Source organism: Canis lupus, chromosome 18 (assembly GCF_048164855.1).
Source record: "Canis lupus baileyi chromosome 18, mCanLup2.hap1, whole genome shotgun sequence".
In the NCBI taxonomy this organism is placed as follows: Eukaryota; Metazoa; Chordata; class Mammalia; order Carnivora; family Canidae; genus Canis; species Canis lupus.
Genome location: NC_132855.1, coordinates 57,482,204 through 57,504,089, shown reverse-complemented (window position 1 = coordinate 57,504,089; position 21,886 = coordinate 57,482,204). Strand labels below are relative to the sequence as shown.

The window sequence follows — 21,886 nt, the reverse complement described above, 5'->3', positions numbered from 1 at the left end:
ATTTGTTTATTTATAAGTCTGTCCTCACCACTGTCATCACCCCATTCATCCTCACAACTTCTAGAAACAACTAAAAACAATATCCAACTAATTTGAAAACTTATGCTCACACCAAAACCTACAGGTGGATGTCTACAGCAGTTTCATCACCATCCTAAATGGAAGCAACCAAGATGTGAATGGATAAATAAACTAGTATATTCATTCCACATGCCACACCTATAATCCGTACCATGGAATACTGTTCAGAAAAAAAAAAAAAAAAAAAAAAAAAGCTGTCAAACCATGAAAAGCCATGAATGAATTCTATGCACATTGCTGACTAAAGAATCCAGTCTGAGAAAAGCTAACTACTGCATGATTCCAATTATATGAATTCTGGAAAAGGCAAAACTGTAGTGACCATAAAAAGATTAGTGACTGCCAGAGATGTGGGGAAAGGTGAGATGGGTTGAAAAGACGAAGTACAGAGATTTTTTGGGGAAGGGAGAGGGGTGGTAAAAGCCATTTTGTATGATGCTATAATGGCAGATATATGACATTATATAGTTGTCGAAACCCATAAAACTTTAAGGCACGGAGAATCAATCTTAACATATGCAAATTAAAAAAAATCATTTAGAAGGTTAAGAGATCCCAGGATGGAGCACAGCATGTGATGAAACCATCTAACTGTATTACAAGTACATAAAACAATTTTGAAAGGAGTAGGAGAAAAAGGTGCTGGCCCAAGCAATTTAGAAATTAGTACACAGAATTAAAGACCAAAGAAATTGTACAGAAGAACTATGCACTAGTTGATAAAGTGGCTTCCCACATGGGCAGGCATTAATAATTCTGATACTGCTATATACACAGTTGCAGGGCTAAACAGCCAAGCAAATAGTGGATAGTGGGAGCCAGGTTTTTCACTTTTGGAGAAGGAGGTTACAAATAAATAAAGGAAGAAGAGGAAGTTAGAATGACCCATATAGTAACTCATTAGAGTTGGGAGATATTAGTATGAAATTTTTAGCTTAATATGTAAATACACATAGGGGCGCCTGGGTGGCTCAGTAGGCTTAGCGTCCAACTCTTGGTTTTGGCTTAGGTTGTGAACTCTGAGTTGTGGGATCAAGCCCTGCTCTGCGCTCAGAGGGAAGTCAGCTTGAGATTCTTTCTCCCTCTCCCACTGCCCTTCCCCACTCCCCCTCTCTTTAAAGTAAATAAATAAATCCGTAGAAATATGGATGGGTAGGAGTACATACAAGGGTTAGTATAAATGCATATATTTCTTTTCTCTACCAGCTTAGAGGACCTAGAAGTAATGACGCTCAAGTAGCAACAATCATACCAAGTCCCCAGATTTTGATTGCCAATACTATTCTCCACTAACAGGAACTGAGGCTCCTTGGGAAAATTGCTGCTTCTAGGACTGAGGTAGAAAATATACAGATGGACCTTGGAGTACCTTGTAGTGTCAGAAAACAAGGAATGCCAAAAAAAAAAAAAAAGACAAAGACAGGGACACAGGTGCCAACTGAAAGAACTTTCAACGGCCAAAGCTGGAATAATCTGAGCAAGAAAAATAAAGTAGTATTGCATGATAAACCCGCTGTCTCCAACAAAAATCCATGAGTCCATACTGACACAAATAAGTGATCAAATAAATATAAAAATAAGAGAGAAGAGATAAATGCAGAAATATTCCAAATAATTTATGCAAGTACTCTACCCTCAAGGAAGTGGAGCATAACTCCCTCCACCCTGAGTGTGTGGGCTGCACAGTGACTTCCCTCCAGAATAAACTATGGAAAGGAGGTAGAAAAAGTAACTTTCTAGTGGATAAACCTGACAACCACTGCCTCAGCCAGGTGCTCTGTGGTCTTCCTCCCCAAACATACCATCTCGTCAAATCATAGAAAAACCTTCAGACAACCCCGCATTGCTGGACTTTTTACAACACACTTACCCACTGTCAAGGCCATTAGAAAAAAGCTAAGTTTGGGAAATTGCTACAACCAAGAGGAACCTAAGAAGTTAAGATGGCTAAACGTAATGTGGTGTCCTGGACGGGATCCTGGAACAGAAGAAAGAATTCAGGTAAAAACCAAGGCAATCTGAGTAATTATGGACATTAATATGAATGTATCAATATTGGTCGCTTAAATGTAACAAATGCACTTAGGCTATTAGAAGATGCTAAAACAGAGGAAACAAGGTATAGAGTGTAGGACAACTCTTTGTACTAGCTCTGCAACTTTCTGTAAACCTCAAACCTTTTGAAATGAAAAGCTTATTAAAAAAAAAAAACACAAGTATTTAACACTACCTTCCTTGGCAAACAACACATGCTTGCTTCTACAGTGTGTCCCTACCAGTGTAAGCCAGAGGCCACCTTTTAACGTTAGTTTTTGGTGATTTCCATTTTGTTCATTCACCAAATGAACACCTACTATGTGTCAGAGATTCCTTTTGGCTAGAAAGCAAAACTCTCGAGAGGATGGAAGAAAAGGATACTTCTTGATTCTGAGAGGCAAGAAATGAATGGACAGGTCAGCCCTCTCTATACAAGCAGGCTGTTCATTTGGGTAAAAGCCTTGAGAGCCATGGGCAAACACAGCATGCAAGGTCACCGGAGCACTTCTGTGAGCACCTGATAGGCAGCCTTGACCTTGGAGTGACCACGGGGAGAACAAATTAAAACATGCTTTGGAGAATAAAAAGGGAGAAGCAATTAAGCTCCTGTGGCTGAAATGGGGCAAGGAGAAGTCGGACGTGTCCAACGAAGAGAGGTACAGAAAGCCTTTCATTTAAGTGCAGTGTCTGAATTTGACTTTGTAGCGATTTGCAAGTGAATATACTCAGGGTATCCTGGGCTCCAAAGATAGGACCATCCATCATGGGAATAGCTGTAACTATGGAGGGAAGAGATGCAGATAAAAATGAGGAAGAAAAAGAAAGGGAAACCAGAAGCCTAGATGGATTTTTTTTTTCCTTCTCAAAAGACTATTTCCAATGTGCACAATCCAAAAAGGACATCATGAAACAGATAACCTGTTAATGAGCTAGCTGCATGTTGCCTTTTCCCCAAAAGTGGGACTTTAACTGACAGAGCTCCTGTGTGTCTAAAAAGCTAATAAACGAAAAATATACAGCTTAATTTTTAAACACATAGGAACACGCTGCAACCAAAGGCTGCTCCTGTGGACAGAGGCAATGAAGAACCCCATCCAGTCACAGTCTATGAGGGCTCCAAGAAAATCCTGAGTACAATGCTTGTCCCAGAAAGTCAGCCCGCTTGGCCAATTATGACGAGCAATCAAAAAGAATGGCTTCAAATGCTGAGCTGAGCAAAATGTGGGGGTAGCCAGGAGGTCACTACCCGAAGCTTTGGTCTGGAGAGCAACACTCACAGGAAACTCTCTGTCTTCCCTTCTGAGCGGGGCTCCGGGATCCCCACCTCGGATGGCCTCTCTGAGCCCATCTGAGAACTGCTGAAGCCTACTCTCCCTTATAAGCTCATCCATCTGTCAGGCAAGATCCAATCTGACAAGAGCCAACGAGCCCCTTCACTAGAACCTTTCAGGACTGTACCTCTTCCTACTCTAAAAGTAAACTCTCCTGCTCAGAGTTGAAGGCCTCCTTACGAGTTTTATGCCCCCTGTTGCCCTGATTTCTCACTCCCCATTCATCCGTTCGCTCAAGCGGTCTCGCTTCACCATCTCACGGATGTGCCATTTGGGGCTCCCTTATGCCTACATTCTTGGTTTGGGTTACTTTCTCCTCTGCTGCCTCCATTTCTACATGGCCTGTGGTGCCCTGTTCAGGCTCTACAGCTTGTCTACAGTCTCTCAAATTCTCTGGCTCTCAGTGTTATCAACGCCCAGACTGCAAACCCTCTGGAGCACTGCGTTCAGCACTAGTTACCAGCTCTCCTCCACTGCTGCCAGGTCAGGAGGCAGGAGCAATTTGGGTTCCCTAACTAAGCTAGAAGCTCCTGTGAAATGGGATCCCCACGCTGCCTTTTCTAGCAGTGGCATCAGGCAGATGTTTAACCAAGATTTATCACTTAATGTTATCTGGAATTTCAACAGTAGAAATTACTCAACTGCATGTGCTCTATCACTCGTCATGGTCCATGTGTCAGATTTTTTTTTGCCAGCCCATCTTACAGTGTCCAAAGGAACATATAAATACCTGCAAGTTTATGGGTAGGACAGGATCCTTGAAAAGCCAAAGCAAGAAGAACGGCTTTATTTGAACAGTTACTCTTGAAGGGCCAATTAGCCTTCAGACTAAGATAACTCTGCTTTCTTCCTCCTCATTTTCTCCCTAGAACATCTTCAAGTCGGAGCTGCAACATCAGGCAGGGCAAAAATTACTTACGGTGAGAACCTCACCAATTCCCCAAGAGCAGCCGTTCCCCATTTACACTCGTCTGGCTCCTACCAGCAATCTGGCCAGATCAGCAATCCCACTGCTCCCAGGAATGATAACTCTCATCTGCTTGGGCTGTTGCGCCCGCCTTTTCTCTCTTGGTATCTTTTGATGGGATGTTCTTCCTCTCCTCTAGCATTTAAGGAAAAGAAATAAATCTGAAGATGCCTTTGTTAGCAAGTAAAGTCAAACATACATTGGGCAAAGGCAGCTCTCCGCGGATCTGAGCGACAGAGTGTTAATGTAGTTTGGTCCCTGTCAGCAGACCTGTCATAAGCCATTGCCTTCCCTTGGGCTCATCCACCAGGAGGGGGCTGAGGCAGGATCAAGGCAGACAGCAGCCCATCAATGTCGCAAATACCCCAAATGCACCTTGTTTCGTAGAGCAATCCAAGTGACATCTGAGAGGCCATTCCGTGGGCCTAGCCTGACTTAGAAAATACATTCAGAGTTACCGTTTAAAACCCAGGGCTTATCCCTATATTGATGTCACTCTAAAATGGCCTCGTGCTCAGAGAAGTTTCTTAGTACCAAGCAAAGCTGGTAAATAAGTGTCACTAACTATAATTACTTTCTCATTCAGCAGTCTCTTGTGACTTCTCCAACGGCACAGATAAAGCCTTCCAGCTTGTTTTTTTTTTTTTTCACACTGACCTCATAACCCAGATACACGATATTCTTGAAAAGTTGCATCTAAATTAAAAGCTGTTCCAAACACACTATGAGGGATGATGGATTGTTGAAGAAAAACATTTGTAACTATAACTGACTTGAAAAAACAAACTTTGAAATCATTAATAATTCTTATGCCAAGCATAGGGCTGGTTGCAAAGATTTTCTACACACATACAAATAAAAATCTTCATTTTCAGCCCCTCTGGCCACGACATGTGTGTGTGCCTGTTCTCTCTATTTTCCCCTCTCTCCTTGCTTTGCAGAAAGCTATTCATAGAGGTCTAGTGAAGGAGGAGCTTTCTAAGATAGCCATCTCATTCACAGATAAGGCAATAAAGATATTTGTAAAAATTCAAGTTGACCATATGACATACCTGTTGTCTGCATATAAGAATCACCTCTTGTTTGCTCACTTCACTCTTTTCCATCAATAGTTATGAGGACAAATTGCCTTGTGGTAGCATATCAATAAAAGCAATACTTATAGATTAATCACAAGCATCGGCTGGTCCATTTCCTATTCCATGACACTATTGCAAGGAAGCCTTTAGGTATGGAGAACTGTTAGAATTTGAACAGAGAAATGACTTTCCCACTTAATTTACTTCTATGTTCAGATTTTTCTAAGGTATTAAAAACCTGTGAATGACACCATGGTAAAGTACTTAGGAATGACTGGGAATTCACTTCTGGGATGGGTGAAGAATTAAAATGACCAGGTTTTGTTATGCTATGAAATAAATGCGGCATAAAGTGTTAACTGTAGAATCTGGATGGTTGAGTATGTGGTTTGGTTTTTTTTTTTCCCCCCACCTTTTTAGGAATTTAAAATATTCATGGTAAACTGGAAAACCTATTGCCAGGTTCTTATAATTGGTTGTCTAACCATGTATAAAACACGCTGTTGATAAAAACTTGTGAGGCTTTTCTTCTCACAGGAAACATTTTTCATTCCTATAGGTTTTTTCTTAACATCATTCCCTTTCATGCTGACAGACTTTTCTGAATGCAATGATCAGTATGTGTGTAGACCAATAATGGTTAAGTTATGAAGCAACAACTCAATATGTAAAGCAGTTCCCAGAGCCCTGCCGAATACATGAGCCCATGTGGACTTCCCACCTTAGTATTATGAGGCGGCTTGAGCATCACTCCCATTTTATAGATGAGGGAAGGGAGGGGTGCCAGGGAAGAGAAGTGGCTTGGCTTGTTCAAGGTCACTGAGCTGACAAGGAGACTAGATCCACATTTTAGATGCTTTTCCCACATGCCATGATAAAATTTACATGAGTTATTTTCCCAAATGACTAAGAAGCATCACAACAAAAATTCCACAGAAATAGCATATATTAAACTAGTAATAGAATTGATACTACAAAAATAACACAAAGACAATCTGAAGATACAAATGAATATTGTAAGATCACTTAAGTCCCCATTAGTAATGAAAGCTTTAATTTGCTCAGCTCTCTCTCCGAAGTGAACAGGTGAATGTTGAAAGCCACAGAGACAACATAAACAACCAAAGACAAGAATAAAGGCATCTTTTACTCCATCTTCCTGCCTAAAGCCTGAAGTGGCTACTAACCAGTGCTTGGTTATTTGAGGCCCCCACTTGTCATAAAGGGACCAAATAATATTGCTAGTGAATAAACCGTTAAGAGTAAAATCTGAAGAAAATCAAAACTACAAACTGCGGTAAATTAGTTATTTCTTTCAGTCTAGACAGACACTGACAAATCAGATCAGACCCGAAGGCAGTTTGGGTCTAAGGCTTATTTTAGCACAGTGGGACCATTAGCACCACCCCTCAGAGTATACAGGGGGGAAAATCAATTGATCAGCTCTCTTTTCAACTTAATGATTTTCATGATGACTTCCAGCAGACCTTAAATGGGACTAATCTATTTACACTAATAAAAGCTGAAGCTTTTCTGTACCAGAGAGTGGATGGCAACCGGGATGCAAATACTACTCAGAAGCAACATTCTTCATATTAACATAATTCAATATGATGAAGAAACTATGCTCTTACTTCTGGCTACACTTCCTTGGGAAACTAGCAAGAGGTTACTGGCAGTACCCTGGCTTTGGGCATCAGCAGAATTATCTCTAGCGAATCATTATACTATAGGCAGCTGTGTCTACCATCCTTTGGTGAGACTCACTTGGAGCTCCAGCAATCACTCGGACGACCACCAACTTTCTTTTGGAACCTTATTGACACCAGAATCTGGACCATCCTGCTCCCTTGCCTGAATAGCAGTACCTCTACACTGCTTCCTATCAGGTTTTCAAGGAAAATGCAGCAAATTAAATACACTGCATTCTGTATAATTTGCTTCCAATGATCAGCTATAGTGGGTTGAACAGTGTCCCTCCCCCCAATTCTATACACAACCTCAGACTGTGATGTTACTTGAAAATAGGCTCTTTGCAGATGTAATTACAGTAAAGACGGAGGTGGGATCAGGCTGGATTAGGGTGGGCCGAAATCCGGTGGGACTTCTAAGATCCAGAAAAGGCCATATAGAGACACAGGGAAGAAGATCATAGCAAGGTACAGGCAGAGATCAGAGTTATGCTGCCAGGAGCCAAGAAATGCCAGGACCACCAGAAGCTGCAAGAGGCAAGGGAGGGTCCTCCTCTAGACCCTCCAGAGGAAATGTGGCCCCTGGCTTCCAGAACTGTGACCAAATATGTTTCTGTTGTTTAAAGCCACCAAGTTGTGGTAATTTGTTATGGTTGTCGCCCTAGGAAATGGAGACCCTCACCTTAATGATCATACACACTGCACGCTACTGCTGCTGCTGACAGACCCCAGGGAAAAGAGAAAGAGGTCAAATAGTATCACCACTTGTTGTCACACTAGGGTGGGGGGAGGCAGGGAAACAGAGGTTACTAGGTGGGGGCTGGAGCCCAAAGGACAGGAGCAGGTCAACACAAATTAGTCACAAGAGGAAATGCAGGGGTTCTGACATCAAGGCTGCTGGCAGGCATGAAGCATCAGCAGAAGTCCAAAGTCTGTAAAGGCAAGAGTGAAGGGGCAAGCGGGTGACACGTGCCCTAGCAGTCAATGCTCAAATCCACACACGCGTGACAGGGGAGGGAAGAAGATGCATTTTACAAATATTACTCCATCTAATCATTAGGAATAATTCCTGTGTTCCTGGGACACCTATTTTATTACTCTTGTTTTACAGGGGAGGAAAAATGGGTACAGAAAATTAACAGTTTGGTCTTGGCCACCAAGTTACCACTGAAATGGCTGTGATGTAAATCCATTGGTATCTAATTCCAAGGCTTATGTATCAAAGTTGGTTCAAAGTATCAAAAATACCTGTGTGCCATAAGCCTGACTGAATTACATAAAGTCTCAACTGTACTTTTCATACACTTCCTCTCAGGGCAATGACTGATTCGATGGAGTAGAAAGATCCAGACCAGTGGCACTAATTCTGGACGCATGCTGGGATCGCCGGAGCATCTTACAAAACACTGATGTCCAGGTCGCATTCCTGATCAACTGCATTGAACCTCTGGGATGGGATCCGGGCAGCTGCTGTTTTCAAAAAGCCCCTGGGTGGTTCTGATGGGTACCGCTGCTGAGAACCACTGGCGTATGCACACAGGTCAGAGTGGGCATGCAGCGGGCTGGGGGGGACGGCTGTGTTGTTAGCTGGCAGCTCTCGCTGCTTCACATCTCACAAGCATTCTGACAAATACCAGGGCAGTGACGCAAATGAAAAAGTGCTTTAAAATCTTTCAAGAATGCCTCCGTTGCTACTTGCACAGCTTATGCTTTTTTTCTTCAATGATGTGGGAATTCGAGCCTAAGCATGAAGAAAGCTGCCTCTTCCTCTCATCCCTGCATGAGCCAGAAAATGCAGGCTCATCCTGTGTTTGGAAAGAATTCTGTAAAATTCAGCAATGTGCTAGACTAGGAAGCAGCTTCTGCTGCCACTGCAAATATTGTTTTTACAATTTCTGGGCTCATATGAAACAAAGCTGGATAGGTTTTTGTTTTTTTTTTTTTTAAGGTGACTACTCTTGTTCACTGCAATGCTAAGAGCCCACAGCGTTAGATCCCATTTACTAACCTCCAGCTGGGTATAGTGGTGGTGCACTATATTGCAATACTCTTAAAACTTTGATCTCTATCAAAATTACTGGAGTGGGGGGCGGGCAGGAGCTGTTTAGAACAAAGGATTCTTGTAGGAGCTTGCATTTCTCACCTGCTCGGGTGATGCTGACACTAACTTGCGGACCTTGCTTTGGGTTGCACTGGTACAAAGTAGCGCTTCACAAACTCTGAATGTGCATGGAGATCACACACTGATACAGCATAAATGCAGGTCCTGACTCAGAGGTCTGGTGTTCTCTTCCACAGGCCACTCTCCATGTACCAAGGATATAGCATAGTCCATTGGGGGTGGGGGAGAAAACTTCACTCGTCCCTCTGTTCACACGGCTGGATGCCCATTCAGCAGTTTGACAGGTAAAAGACAAAACCCTTGAGCATTAGTCTCCTAACGCCTTTTTTTGGATGGAGAAACAAAAAAGAAGTGAATTAAATGACATCCTCCCAAAACCCAGTGGCTGTTTCCTCATGTCTGGGCATGGAAACTTTGTAGACTCCTATAGGTGTCTAAAGTACTGAAAGGCTATCCACGCAAACTGACTTTTTCCAAGCTCCATGTCCAGAATGCCAGATGCTCATTTCTCTCCTCCTAAGAGATTTCTTTAATTTGAATCAGCATGCTTTGCCTTGCAACAGGTGGAAGCCATTTTGAAAAAATAAAGAAAGAAAGAAGAAAACAGGGATTGCACCAGAGGAATCAGGCAATAAGGCCATGAGGTATGTTCAATCCTGCGTTCATGTAGATACAGCACCAAGGAGTGAGAACTGTAACATTTTAATTCAAGCATTATCAGCAATCTTAAACCTACAACCATGGATCCTGGATTGGGGGGGGCGGGGAACATGCACACATGTATCCATGTACTAAGGAAGCCATTATTAATTCATTCACTTTCAGTCATTTAGACATTCATCCATTTATTAAATATTAAGTATCTCCTCCATAGTAGACACTGTTCTAGGAGCTGAGGATTTAGGAGAGAACCCCCTGTGAAAAATATTCAAGCTATTCCATCTATTGGAAGTGTTTTGGGCACCAAGATGGGAGATGATTGGTTCTGTGTTCTACCTCTTTCTCTCTGAGGCAACATAAAGGAGTAAGAAATTTAGGGCAGTGTGTCCCTAACTATGGTGAGAGCCCAGCCCAGGCCTGTCCATCCCTCCTATGTGTTGTAGATTGATACTTTTATAAAATACAACAGAAATTGATTAATAAATAAATTTTTAAACCACAAAGATTTACAAAGCACAAATCCTTCTTTTTTGATTATTAGTTTCAATAGGCAATGTCAAATTCCTTTAAAAGGAGGGAGGGCGTCTAAACGCTTACTCTCAAATTCTGTACATCTCACAGCAGACTGGTAACAAATAGCTTGCAGACAGGCATACTCCTCAGGCTACATTTTGAGTAGAAGTCATTTAGACACTGGACTCCAGGGGTAGGTTGCCTGGGTTTGAATTATAGTTCCAGTACTTGCTAGCTATGTGACTGTGGGCAAGTTATTTAATTTCACTATTTCTCAGTTTCCTCCCTGTAATAGGAATGCCACCCTCATTAAGCTGTTGCCAATACATGTAAAACACAAATCAGCACATATAAAATAATCAGAATCGTGTCTGGCTCATATTAAATACTATTAAAAATGTTAGCTGCTATCATTACTACTACCTACTACTATGAATACAATTGATACTATAATTACTATCAATCCTATGCTATTGTTTTGGGCCAATACTCGCACAGTTGTTTCACCTATTAAGATGGTGTTTGTCATCTCCTCCTTCCAATGTACTTCCTTCCTTCCCTTCTATGAATTCTGTGTCTAGACAGTGAAATTATGGATTCAAAAACACGTTATCACCCATGGAAATGCCCCTTATAACAGATTGTCTCTACTGCCCGATGCCATTTCAGGGAGGTAAGGACAAAGCATTCTGGGGTTCTCTGCATCTGCACATCATCAAACAAATGAAAGCAGCACTGAGACAGTTGTCCTTCTACTCCCCCCTGGAGAATTCAGTTGTGCTGATGCTATGTGACACTGGGTGCTGCCTCAGGGCAAAGCTACAACCCTTTCTTCTCTGACCAAATGACAGTCCAGCAGAGGGAATGGTTTCAAAGGACATTTTTATACTTCAAGTAACTATTTAACCCACTTGCATCTTTTACACATATATGTATTTCTCTAAACTCCCTTCTTAGCAGTTGTTTTGGACCCTCAGCAAAAATTTTTGAGAATTATTTATATTCTCTTCAGATTACTCACCTACAATTAGCCTAATAAAAATGTTAAGGTGATGAAAAGAAAGTGTTAGGGTGACATTAAAGAAACACTGAAACTTGACCATGAAAAATTATGTTTGAAAACAATTTATGATGATTATAAAGCCAGAGAATGTCTCAAGATGTGAAGGGAAAATAACCATCTCATTTATTTTTTTACATCTCATTATTCTGAGAATATTAAACAAATGTATTGATATGGTCTAAAATTTGCATTCTCAGAAAATAAAATTTTTATGAAGGAAGGGCAACAAAATAAATAAGAAAGCAGGTGTTTTTGGTTGTGACAACAAATTTGGAGATGAAAAAGTTGAAGGACCTTAGTTTAAAGATTTAGTCACATAGAATTCTATCTTGACTCAGATAAAGACAGAGCAGGTGAACTTGGAGTTCTCATCTAGCCTCAGAATGGAGTAATCAGTTTAAAAAACAAGCTGGTGATGAGGCTGGAAGAAATTTAATAAGACAGCAGTAGGCTGCCCCGAGATGTCATTTAGCTGGCAAGGTGTGGCCCTGACATGGCCCAGATTATAGTCAACTAGTTATGAGTTTTAATGTGTTTTGCTTCTCAAGCTGAAAATCATCATGTAAAATACACCAGCATCTTTAGTATGCAGATATGCTCTATAGTACACCGTTGCCTTTGTTTTCTTTGGAATTCACTAAGCATATTACACATATTCACTAAGCATATTAAAGTTGCTCTGTAATGCTAGCAGGGAGCATGACACAGCAGGGACATAAATACTGGAAGGTTTTCTGAATGAGAGGAAGTTAATTATATGGTCTGACAAAAGCTAGATACAAACAAGGTTTTGTCACTTTCTATTTCTCATCTTCCCACACCGACTCTGTGGTTATTTCAGACTCTCAAAACATACCCACTGTGTCTACCCATCCATCCATCTATCCATTTGTTTAATAAATTATTTATCAAACTACCTTTTTGCTACCTGGTACTGCACTATGCTTTTGCAACTTACATTCTACTGGGAAAAGACAGAAAGCTAGAGAATTGATGAACTAATAAGTATGGTAATTGTGTTTAAGATGAAAATAGAACTAAAGAGTTAAAATAGTGACTAACTGGAGAGATTCCTTTGGGATCTTGAGAAAAAAGAGAATTCCATGCAGATGATTCAGATGAGGAAACATTAACAAAGAGGTGGAATTACAGAGGTATGGACAGTACTGAAAGAAGCAACAAGGGATGGGGAGGTGCCCAGGGACTAGTCATAGCAGAAAGCTGTCATCAAAGGGCAAGGGGCAGAAATGACATTACCAGAATCCAGTAGGAGCTGGGGCTAGGGAGCAGGTCTCACCTGGCAGGACTTCTGGCTCTAGAGGGATGCACCCAGAGCCAGGCCAACAATCCAAAGTGGAGAGGAAGGAGATAAGAAACAGCCCTAATCTCTCTTCTCTCACCTCTTCTAATTTGCTTCTAAGGCTTCCCATTGGCAGAACCAGATAGTAAATCACCTGGAAAGGGAGCTTTGATGATACAGTCCAGGGACTTCAGCTTCAGTGTTGGGACTAGACTGGGGGTTGGAGGGAGGGAAGAGTGTAGAACAATCAGAGAAGGGGATGTACTTAGGTAGGACAATCAGGAAAAGCTGCCCTGTGGAGGTGACATCTCAACAGGAACTCTGAGATAAAGTCCCAGCCATGCAAAGAGCCCGTGGAAGGGTAATTCATGGGAGGGACAAGTAAACCCATGGCTTGGCCATTCTCGCTTCCTTGCATCCCATACTCTATAGATCCTGCACAGGGAACAGATCTCACACAGGCCCAGACGATCCAAATGAATGCTTTCCCAGGTATGATGCTCTTATTATGCAAGCTCTGGGAGAAGCCTCTATTCTGGTCTCTCAATACCACAGAAGAGTATGCTCCTAAAAAAATATGCTCATGGATGCCTGGGTGGCACAGCAGTTGAGTGTCTGCCTTTAGCTCAGAGTGTGATCCCAGGTTCCTGGGATTGAGTCCCACATCAGGCTTCCCGCAGGGAGCCTGCTCTTCCCTCTGCCTGTGTCTCTACCTCTCTCTGTGTGTCTCTCATGAATAAATAAATCTTAAAAAAAAAAAAAGAATGCTCATAACTAGAACACTTGCCTAAGAAAGTAGTCTAGCATTGGTATTAACTCTAATGCACAAAGAAGGAAAAACCAAGGAACACACATAAAAAGGCAGTAAGTGCAAGCCACTAAAGTAACTATAACTCCTTTCGGTTTACATAAGTTTTCTTCGAAGAGCTCAGGTCTTCCACACTTGAGATATCCTTATCTTGTGCAACTTATATAAAAATATGCTATTGTACCCATCATTTTCTCAAATGAAGAAATACTATAAAGATACAAAAACAGTGTAATAATAGTTAATGTACATATGTGTAATAATAGTTAATGTACATATATAATTTAAATTCATGCTAATGTTCCTTTGGTTTTATACTTACATCTAAGACATTGGCTAAAATGGATATAAAATAAATTTACCTCAAGCCTATAAATCCAAATAACTACTAACAAATTACTTAATTTCTGTTGCCTAGAAACCATTTCCTTATACAGTCAAAGTAAAATCTTTAATATTAACAAGACCTTGAATTAAATGATCTGACTTTTAAAGGCCAGTTTGCTGGTGGGTTCAAATTTGCTCACAGCTAGCGTACTTCTTTATGGTAAGTCTGCCGTAAAATGGCACAAGGGTTTCCTTGTTGGTAGCTGAGGTTTGGCACAGTAATCTTCTTCCCTGAAGTCCTTCCTACTCCTGGTACATACACCAGGGGAAAAGGAACTCCTTTCAGGACGAGTTCCAGGCAAATAACGAGGAGGTGCCTGCATGTTAATAGACTCACCATCTTCCCTATGCAAAGCCAATCACCTTTCCTTAAAGATCTGAAGGAATTTCCATTATCTCTACATTAGTTCTAAATTTCCCTAGTGCCGGTTTAATTTATTTCCTCTTGTTTTGTCTCTGGTGAATATAGAAACAGATGGTAATTTTTCTTCTCTTCTTTTTCTGATTTGTGCTTCTTGCCAAGTCCATGAAAACTGCTGATAAAAATAATACAAAGTATATTATTACCTGCAGAAGAGGCCGCTGCACCCCCATCACCTTCATGGTGTCTGCATTAGCTAGGATCTTCAAGGGGTCAGATGTTTTGGTGACTCCTTCAATCTCCTTGTTGATTTCTGCCAAGACTTGATTGAGGAAGATGTTCTTGATGTACACAGTGAGAAAGTCTCGAAGAGGGCACTGTTTGGCTGGGCCAAGTCCCAGGGCATGCTCAATCTCCTGGATAAATCTGGAGGACAGCAGAAGAAAATGGTTGTCAAATACACCAGAAAAATAGTCCTGAAAATATCACAAAACACATATGGGTATTTCTAGGCTTTGGCCTCTTGTTCTATGAAGAGGTGAGGGGAAATTCGCAGCATTCTTAACAAGAACAGGTCATCACTTTATCATTTGTCTACTATTTGCTTTAATTTTTCTAAGTTATTTCACTAAATGAATAAAAATAGGACAAAATAGAAAATACCACTTCTACACTAAGGGGAAAAAAGGGAGCCATCAAAAGATATTTGTATTAATTCAAGAAGGAAATAAGAATATAAGAAACAAAGGAAGGTATGATGAACAGAAAACAAATTATAATGCAAATTTAAAAGCACACCCACAAATACTGCATATTTCACTGAGGCCTTAATAATTGTAGTCAGAAATGTTTTTAAAAAAGGTAGATTTGCATTTCCCTGATGATTAGTGATGTCAAGTTATCTTTTCACATGGCTGTTGGTCATCTGTATGTTTTTGTAATGTTTATTCAGGTCCTCTGCCCATTTGATACGATTGTTTTTTTGGTGCTGGGTTGTTTAAGTTCTTTATATACTTTGGATACTGTCCCTGTATTGGATATGTCATTTGCAAACACCTTCTCCCATTCAGTAGGTTGTTTGTTGTTGTTTTCCTAATAGTTTCCTTTGTTCTGCAGAAGCTTCTTATTTTGATATAATCCCAATAGTTTATTTTTGCTTTTGTTCCCTTGCCGCAGGAAGCATATCTAGAAAAATGTTGCTACAGCTGATGTCAAAGAAATTACTGCCTGTGCTTTCTTTTAGGATTTTATGGTTTCAGGTCTCCTGTTTAGGTCTTTAATTCATTTTGAGTTTATTTTTGTGTATGGTGTTAGAAAATAGGCCAGTTTCATTCTTTTACATGAAACCACAATGAGATATCACCTCACACCTGTTAGAATGGCTAAAATTAAGAAAAAAAGAAACAAATGTTGTCAAGGATGTGAGGAAAAATGAACACTTGTGCACTAGTGGTGGGAATGTAAATTGTACAGCTACTCTGGACAACAGTGTGCACTTTCCTCACAAAATTCAAAATAGAAATACCATATAATCAATCACCCCCCTCCCCCCTGGTATTTACCCAAGGAAAATGAAAACACTAACTCAGAAAGATATATGCACCCCTATGTTTACTGCAGCATTCTTATAATAGTCAAGACATGGAAGCAACCTAAGTGTCCATCAATAGATGAAAGGGTAAAGAAAATGTGGCACATAGATACAATGGAATTTCTATAACAGATTTTATTTACTTCTTGAAGACAGAGGCAGAATGAGCAGAGGGGGATAAGCAGAGGGAGAGGAAGAAGAAGGCTTCCTGCTGAGCAGGCTCGATCCCAGGACCCCAGGATCATGACCTGAGCTGAAGGCAGATGCTTAACTGACTGAACCACCCAGGTGCCCCTATATATACAATGGAGTATTACATAGCCATTATAGATGAATGAGATCGTGCCATAGGAGGCAACATGCATGGACCTAGAAAGTGAAATAAGTCAGACTGAGAAAGACAAATACCATATGATCCACTCATAAATGTAATCTAAAAAATATGAATGAATAAACAGCAGAATCAGAACTATAAATACAGAGGACAGACTGATGGTTGCTGCGAGGGGGACATTTGGGGGAGTAAGTAAGTGAAGGGGAGAGGCAAATACAGGCTTCCAGTGATGGAATGAGCAAGTCACATAAGGAATACAGTCAGTGATAGTGTAATAATGATGTAATGGAACAGGTGGCAGCTACACTTGTGGTGAGTGCCGTTATAATGTATAAACTTGTCAAATCACTAAGTTGTACACCTGAACCTAATGTAACATCATGTGTTGACTATATTCAAAATAAAAAGAAAAAGGGCAGGGGGAGAGAGAGAATAAATGATACTCTTTTAATTCATGATGACTGTACGTGGGGAGGGAAGGAATGGAAAGAGGAAGGGAGGTAGGGACAAAGGAGAACTTCAACCTTATTTGTCATGATCTGTTTCCTTTACTGAGAACACTTAAAGCATAGACAGCAGAATGTGAGTAACTTTCCACGCTCACAGGTGAGTATGTACATATTTGTTACGTTATTCTATGCACTTTTTTTTATTCTGGAAGTTCCTGCTTTGCATGGTTTGGATATGCACAAATTTAAGTCCCCCCAAAACAAGATTTAAGTTCCAGTTACTTGTATACTAACTGTGACTAATGGCGTAAAATGAAAACTCTGCTGCTACCTCCTCAATCCAGAAATCCCTATGTAAATAACTGATGTTCACCATGCTCAATGGATCAATCATGTCACTTCTTTCCAAGTCTCTCAGTGGTTGATAATGGCCTATTTGTTATTCAGGTCATGTTCAGGCAGCAAAGTGTGTAGTTGTGTTGTCTTCTTGTCTCCTAGTGAAAAACCCATGAGGCATTTTATAAAAATGGATAATTAAAAGAGGGAATTGGCCAAAAAAAGGATAGAACTACAGCAAAAACAAACAGTGACAATACTCGGGGTGAAATTGAATGGAATGTAAGTGGATTTACAGAAGAAACAGCTGGGAATGTTGACACTGCCCCTGTTTCAGGGGCAAACACAACCTGAGGGAAGGTGAACTTATTCACCTCACCAAGCAAAGTCTTTGTGATGAAAGGGATGAAGGCATTGCAGAGGAAGTGAGGTGGCCCAAACTGCACACGTCTTGAAGATATTTCATGAAACTGAAAAGCAAAGAATAAAGTGCTGGCAGATTCAGACTTAACCCAAGTAAGACATTCCACCAACACCTAGAAAAGATGCTCAGTGTATCATAAAGTACACAATGAAAAGAAGGCGCAAGCACTGTTCAAACTACTTTAAGACTTTAACAAAACACTTCATTTCTTAATGTTTCTAATGTCAGAGAGTGCTAAACATGTATTGGTTTTCTTATTTTTTTCTTTTTTGGATACATTTATAACTGACAGCAAGGGAGTTTTTCATGTTTTGGCAAAAACTTGCTCAAGTCGAGAAACAACTGTGATTTTCCCCATTAATTAAGATTGCTTTGCATGGTGATTTTTTACAGCTCCACAATGCTATGCAAACAAGGACTGTGTTATATTTTAGATTTTCTTCGAAAAAAATGTAGAAGGGAAATCAAATCAAATCGAATCAAGTAAAGACAAAAACTGAATGATTAACTGGAAAGATATATTTGCAACTTCTATCACAGATGAGTTAGAAAAAAAACCAAACAATTTAGTAGAAAAAATGATCAAAGGACATGAAAAGAAAATCTACAGTAAAAGGAAAACAATGGCCATTAAGCATGAGAAAAAAAATCTTAATTTTGTTCATAATGAACACAATGAAAAGTAAACTACACTGAGATGCCTTTTTTTTTTTTTTACATTCATGCATTGACCAAATTCCAAAAGTCTGAAAACATACTCTTTTGGCATAAGTGTGGGAAGAGGCATTCTCATGCATTTTTGATGGGAATGAAAAGCAGTACAACTCTTCTGAAGGGCAAGTTGGCATCATCATTCAAAATTACAAATGCATTTTCTTTTGACCCAGAAATCCCACTTGTGGGAAATACTTCTGACAGCTATAAGTAAATATGATTACATAGAGCAGTGCAGCATTGTTTTCACAGCAAAAGACAAAACAACTAAAAAAAATTCATCATTTACGGATGAATCAAATAAACAAATAAACGTGTATCTACACATTCGAATACTGTGCATAACCTCAACCCCACAATGTGGACGCTCTCAATACACTAACGTGTAAGGATCTCCAAGATAAATTGTTCAGTGAGAAATGCAAGCTGCAGATCAATATTTAGTAGTACTCATTACACTGACCTTTCTGTAAAAATTATATATCCTCATTTGTTTGTTTTCTTATAAAGACACCGTAGGAAGACTCACAAAATAACTAACCAAAGGAAGTACCTGTAGGAGGAAGGGATGGAGTGGGGTCTGGAAGTGAAGCGGAAATCAGACTCTTCCATTATAACTTTTAATAATCATTTGACTTTTTTAAAAGATCATATTGGCCTTATTTAAGAATTTATGAATCAGCATCCTAGCTAGCAAACAGAAAAGAGATCTTGTAACCATTGAATTTTTAAAGACTGAATGTATCAGCTACTCAAAATTAAATTAGAAAATATTAAAAAATTACCTACACATACGAAAGAATGTGTTTCATAAAATGTTTTTTAATTGGACCACATTTAAAGTTTGGTGCATAATGTTCTTTAAGTGTAGCTGTTTGACCTAATAAAGAGTTTCCTTTACTCAATAAATAAATACATCATGGTTAATCTTGCGTATTACCAGCTTAACATTCCATTAACCTTTGGGTCTAGGGGGGTATGTGTGTATGCGTGTGTGCACGCGTGCACATGGCAGGGTAGAAGGAAGGGAGGGCTTATACATATAGGATTATCACAATGATAAAGTAAGCCAAAGAATGTAGGAAAGAAAACAGACATTGAAAAGCCACGAGAAACACTAATGAGGCTTCTTTTTTTTTTTTTAAGATTTATTTATTTATTTATGATAGAGAGAGAGAGAGAAAGAGAGAGAGAGAGAGAGAGAGAGAGAGACGCAGAGACACAGGCAGAGGGAGAAGCAGGCTCCATGCAGGAAGCCTGATGCGGGACTCAATCCCGGGACTCCAGGATCACGCCCTGGGCTGAAGGCAGGTGCTCAACCGCTGAGCCACCCAGGCCTCCCGAAAACCACTGTTTTTAATTTGCTTATGAGTAACCACGCCAAAGACCTTTTCATTTCATAATTTTCTAATATTATGGGACTCAATCATCAGAATCCCTCCTTATGCTTTTCAATGGGACTTAGAAAAAAGAGTCTTCTGAGAAATACTTCCTACATTTTCAAAACCTTTATCATTTGTTAGAAACAAATTCTTACCAGTTAACCTGCTCCTAAACAGTGGCAGAAGGCTCTAAATTACCCACATTTTCTTCTTTCCTAGTTCTTTATTTGCCTTTGGGGTCCTCCAAATATGAAACAGCTCTGAGCAGCACTGATGGAGGGGCAGGGCTCCCATTGCTTTCAGCCGAATGATTTCTTTCCAACATGAATCTCTAAATCCCTACAGCAGGCACATCAGTCTAGAAGGACACATCCAGGTTGATGCTGTCATCTCTTCCTCAAGGGGACCCATTCAACATGTGTCCAAATCAGCTTCCAGGGTGGTACGGGCCCTCACCGTGCAGAAAGCATGAAACGTGTACAAGAGAATGAAAAAAGAAAAAACGCAGCTGTCTGATCAGTCCGTTTTTACTCTCATCAAACAGAGGAAGCAAATACATGAAATGGGCAAACTGCCCTTTCCTGGGCAGGAAGGACACAGGAGAGAAAGTCTCCTATGCAGCCAGAAGGGAAAGGAGACTCAGGGTCGCTGGCAAGAGGAGGGAACCAGAGGGGCCCCAACAGAACACTGAGAACAGGTTTCCCTGAGGCTGAATCCCCAACATACACTGCAGGGAACGTTATTTAACCTCTCTGGATCAAAGAAAATTGTTCTGCTGATTCAAGGAGGAACATGAAAGTTAAGCACCCAGTATAGAAGGTGGCGCCTAGTAACTGATGGTTAACTGGTCACTACTATTTTTGTGGCTACCATCAGTACATGGACCCTGATAAGATGGGCACAAGGAGGCAAGAGCAATATATTTTCTAATTTTTTTTTAACCTTGCCCCTTCACCTTCCCATGCCTGCCCATAATTGGCAATTTGGACCACAAAATAAATACTTTGACTATTTTAGGAACAGACTGATGTGGGAATGACCAAAGCCCCATGTGGCCAGAGGTCAAGTATAAATTGTTCCTCCTGTATCCTCAGAGCCTAGTGGTACTTACTCTATGGCTAGCACATAATAGGCTCTCAGAAGAAATTTGGTGAAGAGAGTACTGAATACAACAAGCATTTCCTTTAACTTCAACCTGGAGTTCCTGAAACGAAGGTGCAACCTCTGTGACAATGACTTCCTCCCAAGAATCTGGACTAGAAGTCCAAATAAAATATTAAAACAAGGAAGAAAAGTCTCCACCCCCCAGGTGTTAACAGTTGCCTCTTACTGAAGGAAGGTTCTCAAGTTCTTCACCACATTCCCAGCATTGTTTCTTTTACTTTCTACAATACAGTTATTGACACAACTTTACATTCTGCTCTTTTGCAGAGTATTATAAACTCATTCCATCACACTAATGAATACAACATTATTAAACCAAACATCTATTAGGGAATGTGAATGTGAACCCTCTGGTTTTATTATAGATAATCCTACAGTGAACATCTTCATTCTGCTTTTTTTTTTTTTTAAGATTTTATTTATTTTATCATGAGAGACACACAGAGAGAGAGGCAGGAGACACAGGCAGAGAGAGAAGCAGGCTCCATGCAGGAAGCTCCACGTGGGACTCGATCCTTGGACTCCAGGATCACGCCCTGGGCTGAAGGCAGGCGCTAAAGCACTGAGCTACCCAGGGATCCCCATTTTGGTTTTGTTGAATTACCACCACAAGTTATTGGGAGAAGCTCCTTATCATTTTTCATGGGCAACTCGACATTTTATTTTCCCCCAGATTCTCCACAATGTATTGCATGGCTCCTTTTACCTAGTAAGTACTTTAAAATTGGTCTGTTGAATGGGAGACAGGAGAGAGAGTCAAGGGTGTAGAGGCAAATCATCAAAAAGCTCAGTTTTTCCAACAATGCTCCTAATCAGTTCTATGGAAGTAAAAAAGCACTGAATTGTTAACAGCAAAAAGAATCTCATTAGGAAAGAAAACACTTCACTTCAAAGTTAAGATGGAACACAGATGGAACCCTGTCAAAAGGGTATTATCTAATCTGGTGAAGTGCTTTCACACTAGGGACTCCCATCCTGTAAATGATGAGAAGGCAAACACAAAGCCCAGGTACATCTATGTACATGGAAAGGAGGAGAAGGAGACTAAAAAAAAGGTAGCTACAGAATGCCACATGCAGAGCATCTAGTAAC

At 40.4% G+C, this 21,886-nt stretch overlaps 1 protein-coding gene across 3 annotated transcripts in view; it reads right to left on the bottom strand.

Annotated features, from left to right (window-relative positions):
• EXOC4 (exocyst complex component 4) overlaps positions 1–21,886 on the bottom strand; it is a 746,933-nt gene that overhangs the window by 205,934 nt on the left and 519,113 nt on the right. For all 3 annotated transcript variants that reach the window (XM_072784617.1, XM_072784618.1, XM_072784619.1), the window contains exon 11: positions 14,607–14,826. In XM_072784617.1, coding sequence (XP_072640718.1) covers positions 14,607–14,826 — 220 coding nt within the window. The remainder of the gene's footprint in view (positions 1–14,606; positions 14,827–21,886) is intronic.